This window comes from Lichenostomus cassidix, chromosome 2, assembly GCF_008360975.1.
Source record: "Lichenostomus cassidix isolate B80296 chromosome 2, HeHo_3.0, whole genome shotgun sequence".
Classification (NCBI taxonomy): domain Eukaryota; kingdom Metazoa; phylum Chordata; class Aves; order Passeriformes; family Meliphagidae; genus Lichenostomus; species Lichenostomus cassidix.
In genome coordinates, this window is record NC_139482.1 from 74,155,270 (window position 1) to 74,163,324 (window position 8,055).

Consider the following 8,055-nt stretch of genomic DNA (forward strand, 5'->3'; position numbering starts at 1 on the left):
ATAAACACATTAGATTTCTTGAACCATTTTTTTTTTATGCTGCTGCTCATGTTATCAGCTCATTTGATCCATATAACAATAGTTATCAGGGATGCTTTTCTCACCACTATCTTGCTTAAACGTGGCTTTTGGGATCCTTGTATTTCCAGCAATTTCCTTGTTATATTCCCCAAATGTCTTTCTAAATATAGATAAAATTTATACCTATTGAAAAGCTAAATTCCTTGTATTTGTTTTCTAGCATTCCATTTTCCCTTCTTATCTTTTAGATGTTTTCTATAGAAATTTCTTATATCCTTCCATACTGAAGTGTTATATTATCTTTGTTTATTGCACCTCCCTGATTTCTTTTGACATATGACAATTTGTGGTCAATTTACTTGAAATTCTGTTCTCTTTCAGTTCCCCTGATTCATTCTTACTTCAGTTTCTTCACTATATTTCCACAGATCTTATATCTTCTAGTGGTTTTATGAGTGTCAGAATTCTGCCTTTGCCTTCCTGCCTTACCTTTTTCAACAGCTCTCAAAGGTTTACTTTTTTTTTTTTTTTTTTTAAACCAGGCAAGAGAAAGTTTTAGAACTGCAAATTGGTGTAGGGTTTCTAAAGACTTCTGCTTTCTTAATAGCACATTCTATTTTATTTGTTTGTGTAAGGATTTAAAAGCAAACCTATAGTGTATTCTAGAAAAAAAAAAAATCTACCTAAATAGTTGATAGAACTGATGCTCAAAGTGGTCCTACCAAGCAGTAAAATTAATTTTGTTGAAATAAGCAGACCATACAGCAAACTTGTTTTTACTGGTTTAGCAGTACTTTTGTCACTAACAACCCTCATGACTACCACTGGACCCTTAATTTCCTGACTGTTATCATACAGAGTAACATCCTTGGCTTCTCTGCAGTTAATTCTTTGCAGAATTGCTAGAAAGAAGAAGCAACTTAGAGTGCTATATACCTATTTACCAGGTAATTGTTGTTTCCCATGGCTGACAGGTCTAAGAGAAAAAAACATTGTTTGAAATGACACATAAACCAGGATATATCCCATTAATATAGTAATCAATATTATCAGAAAACAGTTTTCAAACCGCAATGTAATGCTTTCAACTTTATATACTCTTTTTAAACTATGAGTATGGACACTCAGCAAATCAATTAATTTTCATTGGCCTAGCATCTACAACTGACCATATTCGTGGTCACTAGTTGTGAAGTAAAATCTGGTAGTGTTTTCTTGACTTCATTTTGTAAATACCTATGAAGATTTATATGCTAATTTCTCACTAAATAATTAAAATATTCGCTCTTCAAAAACAAATAATATTCTATGATTGTATTATCAGTTTTATTAATTTAGCAAGTTACCGGATTATATAAGAAAACAGATTTAGAGAAAGACAAACTCCTGTCAAAAAAGCAAGGAAGCTGCTATATTAAAAGAAATGCCATCCTCGCCTCATGAAGAAAGTTATTGCTATTTTCTGGATGGACAAGAGAGAAGTTGGGAGTTAGTCATGCATCTGTTTAGACAAACAGGAGTGCAATGGAGTTGTTGATGTTAAAGATGATCAGACCTGACAAAAGCTGTGATATGAAGAGAAATGGCTGTATTTGGAGGAACTGGAAGATGAAAAACAAAACAAGGTTTAACAAGTATGCTACAGGGAATGAGTAGTGTTAAAAATTAAGTGTAATTCCATGGTTGAAAAATGAGTGCAATTTAAAATGATGGATAAGAAATCAACAATAAAAATCATCTAGACTAAAGATTAATTATTTTTGGAAGTTAAACTTAAGGACGTAACTGAACATTCAATCATGCATGCACAGAAACCCAGCCTCAAATTCAGTTTATACGCTATGGTATAAAAAAAGCCCCAGTCTGAAATTAAGCATTGAAGTCAAAAATAAGAGCAAGAAAATCCATTTTGCTTGAGAAACAATATTTTGTCACTCTTAGGTATAGAAACTTCAGTCAAAAAAGCCATATATTTACTTACTTGATAGATAAATAAAGGTTGATAAAGGGCTTGGCATTACTTTCCCAAAAATACCCAAGTTTTTTGCAGGAATTGCAGAAAGTACTGAGTCCGAGTATGGGACTGACTTGGTGCAGTTTACTCTAGGAATTGTGACAGCAGATTCTCATCCCACCCCAAGGTGGTGCATCTCTAGGGTGTGCTACGATGTTTTACTAGACTTAAAATATATATAAAAAATCTAACTGGCATTTTTCATCTCTGGAATCATGTTGGTGTGTTTTGCTGTACTAATAAATAAAAAAATCATGCTTAAGAAGAGATGCTTTAATGTTGAAATCTAATTTGAAACGCTAACTGCGATATTAAAAATATTTTTGATAAAATACCATTTTTATCCCAAAAATAGAAAAATTCATGTGAATTGTGTCTTATGTGTTGATTTGAATATTAAATGATGAAGCATAAAAACTAATGGTTAAAATTAAAAGTATTTTTGGCAAGTTTTCTCCACTATGTAGTTACAAAAATACAGGTGTACATGTACTACCACATGAAAAATATGGATGTTCTTGTTGGAAAAAAACTTATGTAAGATGTTTGTTCAACATTTGGTTAGTTTTTATATTTTAAAGGTTAAATATTAAGTCAATATATATGAATATTAACTTATTTTAATGCTTTTCATCTTCTTTGATCAGACAGCTGTATCAAAAACCTAGGTGTATTTGGGTTTTTTGTTGTTTGTTTGCTTGCTTTTTTTCCTGCAGCTTATTCAAACCATAAGTGCAGTAGACAAAGATGACCCTCTTGGTGGACAAAAATTTTTCTTCAGTTTAGCTGCCGTTAACCCTAACTTCACTGTTCAGGATAACGAAGGTAAAATTCATGCCTGTTCCAAGGAAGGAGTTTTATCTTTGCTGTCTGGCTACATTCCTGAAATAGATTTGCTTTTGATGTCTATCAATATGTAGAGAAGCTATGAAGGTTGCTGCTAGCAAGAATACTTTATCTGAATATTTGAGGTTTAGGATTTCTACATTTTTATCGGTGTAAATGAGGCAAAAATGTGATAAAACAAATTATAAAGAAAATCAGAAAAGTGCTGGCTTGGGGTAAGAGTCAGATGAAATGCTGAACTGCAAGAGAAAAAATGCTTTCAAAAGTGCCTTCAGCTGAGAAGCTGAGATTTTTCACTTTAGCCTTCTGTCACATAGTTCTGTTACCCCTGGCCTTCTACTTTGTTTCCTTCTGACCATTAATGAGAATAATGGTTCTGAGAGCTTTTGCTTTTCTTTTGATCTTTTGGCAATCATTCTTTATCAGACAAAATTTTCAGAAGCTTCTGTTCGGGAAGTGGCCTTCATTATCGGTATGACTAATTGAGAGGACTCTAGATTACAGAAGAAATAAATGAGAGGGGACATGGTATCAGCCATCAAATGTGTCAAAGGCATAAAGGCAATGGTAATAATCCTCTATTCCTGATGAAGATTTCAGGAAGTAATAGACTGCAAGCAACAGCAGAAAAAAGTTCTAGCAGTAGGGAAAGTGAAGTAATTAAATCAAATAGTTGGGTATCTTATAAAATCCCCTGCAGGAGAGGTATTTCAAATTCTAAGACACGGTTTTTTTGATGGTGAGTGAAAACAAATAGTGTTAAAATACACAAAACCAGTGAAGGGAAGCAATAAAAGAAAACTTTGTGTTTCACGTCTTGAAATCTGTGAAAAAATACATGATTTAATATTTTAAACAAAGATTATATTCTGGTGACTAGGTCCCAAGTGCAGAGAGGTATAGATCTAGCTATTTCGTTGCTATCTATAATTATTTTCTTTCTTTTGCACATGGGTTATTTTAGTTCAGCCTGAAGTTGGCTGTCAGGATAGCTAACCACTTAGCTCAAGCAATCCACAGATATGATGACAATTAAATTTTCCTTTTAGTGCACACTAAACCTGTATTTTCTCTCTTTTGGACTAAAAAAGTTAGCAACTCTGGTGTTAGCTGGCACTCCAGTGTTGTGGCTATAGCAGTAGAAGAAATAGTCTCTCTGTGTTATACATTCCTGCTCTTCCTTCCCTTCCCTCTGGCTACTCAGTAAACAGATTTTGGTGCTGAAGTACCCTGCATACAACTAAGATTTGTCTGCTACAGATGCAGTTTAATAAGTTCACTTCTCAAAAATGTGCAGGAATGCCTGCCATCTTTCACATTTTTCTGAATTCCTGAGAGAATTTCTATCCAAAAAAACCTTTACTACATGTGCTAAGGTACATAATTCATTGTTCTACAGTGTGTTGAAAGTGGCTTGTTGTAGCAAATCTCATACTGAGTTGACAGATAGCATTCCTGTGGATGTTGTCACAGATGATCCATAGAAAGAATCTTCCAGAACAGAGTGCTTGTTGAACTGTGCAAAGTGGAAGGTTATTTTTTCCTCAGTTGGCCACTGCATTTCAGGGCTTCAGCCCTGAACTGTAACTGTGTCACACTGAATGCATTAATCTATAAAACATTTTAAGCTTTGAGAAATCCTCTTTTCAAATCACACGCAAAAGTGGTGCAGAGGCACAGAGGAGCAGGCCAGATGTACCTAAATTTATAAATAGCTTTCTGATCAAATGGGAATGTTGTTAGAAAAACAGAGATATCACTATGATATCAGGAACTATTTTTAAGTGGTATAAAATATGATGGTTTGCATCTACTATAAGTGATACAGTTTCTGTTTGTGTAATCTTCAACAGTATATTTTAATTCATCTAGATAACACTGCCAGGATTTTGACAAGAAGGAATGGCTTCAGTCGACATGAAATAAGCACTTACCTTCTACCAGTGGTGATATCAGACAATGACTACCCAATCCAGAGCAGCACAGGCACGCTGACCATCCGGGTGTGCGCCTGTGACAGCCGCGGCAACATGCAGTCCTGCAGCGCCGAGGCTCTGCTCCTCCCTGCCGGCCTCAGCACAGGGGCACTCGTTGCCATCCTCCTCTGCATCATCATCCTGCTAGGTAAGAAGAGGAACGCATCTTCCCCTGCTCAGGAACAAATATTTCAGGCCTGACTAAATTTCACAAAATTACGCAGTTCCATAAAATTAATGACCATGAATTTTGCAAGAAGGATTTAACTTAAAATAAATATTTAGCCTAAAATAAAAAGGAAAAAAAACCCACAAAGGCAAGCCCTGTTTGTCTGCTAACTGAACACTGTAAATAAGAACTCAAGTCCCAGACTGCTAAAACTATCAGTGTGCAACCAGAAGCTCTATTTATGTTCTTTCATTAAGTTGTTCAAAAAACGAAAGTTCCGAGAGGATGAATAGTATAATCAAAAATTGCTTTCATGTGTTTCATTTTATTTTTTAAAGGAAAAGTTTCTTTTTTATTTAAATAACCACTAAAAATCAATATGCAATATATAGTTCACATATAATATAATAGTAAGCAGTAATTTTACAGTATTAAAGCACTATCTATCCAGAGGTTTCAGTGCTGTAATTAAAAAAAAAAAAGGGAAATTTTGTAAAACCTCCATTTTGTAGTTTTCAGAATAACACTTAATGACCTATAATTCAACTCAAACCCAGTTTTTAACAGTATCCTTTCCTTGAAAAAGAGAAAAATTATCTTCACAATAGCCCTGGCTATTTTAAAGCTCATTACAACTACAGAAGGAGCATGCAGACAAGCTCATTGTCCTGTAAAGCAGAGCACACAATTTGTGTGCAAAATAGCTTTTTGACACAGACTTTACAGTGCTACCATTATACAGATAAAGGTGTTTATCCAGTTAGCAAACAAATGAAATGAAGCTGAAATGCAGTTCTTGTACCTGGTGGATTTGCTGCTAAGAAATTGTTAAATAGAGATCTTTACCCATTCTTTGTTTCTCTCTTTAAGTTATAGTGGTGCTATTTGCTGCTCTGAAGAGGCAACGAAAGAAGGAGCCTTTGATCCTCTCTAAAGAGGACATCAGAGACAACATTGTGAGTTATAATGATGAAGGCGGTGGAGAGGAAGACACCCAAGCCTTTGATATTGGCACACTGAGGAATCCTGCAGCTATTGAAGACAAGAAGCTTCGACGAGACATTATCCCTGAAACGTTATTTGTGCCACGGAGGACTCCTTCGGCACCAGACAACACGGATGTCCGAGATTTCATTAACCAAAGGCTAAAAGAGCACGACACTGATCCCTCTGCGCCGCCGTATGACTCGCTTGCAACCTATGCCTATGAGGGAAACGATTCAATAGCTGAATCCTTGAGCTCCTTGGAGTCAGGTACTACCGAAGGAGACCAAAACTATGATTACCTCCGAGAGTGGGGCCCTCGGTTTAATAAGCTAGCTGAGATGTACGGTGGAGGAGAAAGTGACAAGGACACTTCTTAACCTACAGTAGGCTACTTTTTTTTCTTTTGAGCGGAAGTAATTTTACAGACACCTTCTGCACTCAACAGTATTTAACATTCAGGAAAATTTTCCTGCCACTCAGCACAATGGTTTCCTTTTAAAATTTGTTTTAAACTTGTCCATTAATGTCATTCATTCTTTCTAGTATGATGCCACTTGGAATATATACGACATTTTATTTAATCAACTTCCAAGAGCCAAAGCTATGGAAATTCAGTGTTGTACATTTTAGTAAGTAAAATAAACAATATCTTACCTTCAGAAATTTGAACAGGGTGATAATCCCTTAAGCAACCTCATGTACAAGCCGCTTCTGTTAGGTACATGTCCTATCCCTGCAAGTGCAGCTTTTAAGATGGCAAAGAAGAAAAAAATCCAATATGTCCTGTTCTGTACATTAAAATAAAATAAAAAAAAAAAATTACACGTGGTGTTAATAAGTGTAATATGCAGCTGGTTTAAAAAAAGTTTGTGCAACTTCATTTCATCAAATTCTATCTGCCAATGTTTTATATTTATATTTTTGTATTTATTTTTAAAAAATAAACCAGTTTTTACAACTATGTTAATGCTTGCCTGCCTGTTCTGGCCATGATTTTCAAGCGTGAAGAGGACATGAAATTTCTCTTGAAATGACAGCCCAACCAACTGCTAATACTTCTGTGCTACAGTATTCTCCATACATACAATATAGTCAGAAATTCTTGTGATCACTGGGAGAGGAACAAGTTATAGACTTATTTGCTTGCTCAAAAGTGCTACTTTTTCCAGTTCAATGCTTAAGGGATTTTTTGTTATTATTTTTGAACTAAACTAATAATATTCAAGTCTAGAAAGATGAATTACTGTGTTGTCTCAACTTGAATAGCCTTATTCTAAAGACATGCTCGTACAATTTATCTATCCAAACATGTAACATTAGTTTCAAAATCTCAGTTTATTTGTTCTATAGTTCTTCATTTTGATTCATAAGTACATCATCACAGGTGATCCATAATTGTGAGGGATAAAGTGTAAAAAGATGCTCAAACAATCATTTAAGATCTATTTTTCCAAAGACAAATCATTTGATTGCAAACCACTGTGTGTTGTATTTCATCCACCTTTAAAGCTGTCAGTCTGAAGACTGAGAAAGTGTCACAAAAACTAGCATCGCCTTCCCCTCAATTTACTGAGTTTTCTCAAGTCTAGTAGAAAGAAACCTGAGCAACTAGCCAACTGTAACCAAAATTATACTTCAGTTATCACAAAACAAAATAGGTATCCAAAGACATTTTGAAATATCTCTTCTTTTAATCTTTAGTTTACACAAGTTTTGTACTAGACAAGCACTGCAATTTTGAAACGCTGCTGAGATTAAATAATTTCAGAGCCAAAGCAGGATGTCACAAGGTCTGTATTAGCTACTGTGGGAGAAACATATCTGAAGGATTGTCTTCTCTTTCTCTTAGCAACTTATTGGCATAAAAACAAAAGATATTGGAAATATGTTAGTCCTTTGAAAAGCGAAATGCTGCATTCTCATTTAGTTAGATATTTCTTCTCCCTAATGGGCTGATAAAACCCAATGAAGTTGAAAGCTGAATACAACACCATTATGCAATCTGTTTTGGTGCAATGGAGACCAGATTTTTATTGACTTGA

The 8,055-nt window shown here is 34.8% G+C and overlaps 1 protein-coding gene across 2 annotated transcripts in view; it reads left to right on the top strand.

Moving 5' to 3' along the window:
- The window catches only part of CDH10 (cadherin 10), a 96,955-nt gene extending 89,981 nt beyond the window's left edge, over positions 1-6,974 (top strand). For both annotated transcript variants that reach the window (XM_085052103.1, XM_085052102.1), the window contains exons 10-12: positions 2,752-2,860; positions 4,754-5,005; positions 5,897-6,974. In XM_085052103.1, the coding sequence (XP_084908229.1) occupies positions 2,752-2,860; positions 4,754-5,005; positions 5,897-6,390 (855 nt within the window). In that variant the 3' untranslated portion in view covers positions 6,391-6,974. The remainder of the gene's footprint in view (positions 1-2,751; positions 2,861-4,753; positions 5,006-5,896) is intronic.
- The last annotated feature ends 1,081 nt before the right edge of the window (positions 6,975-8,055 follow it).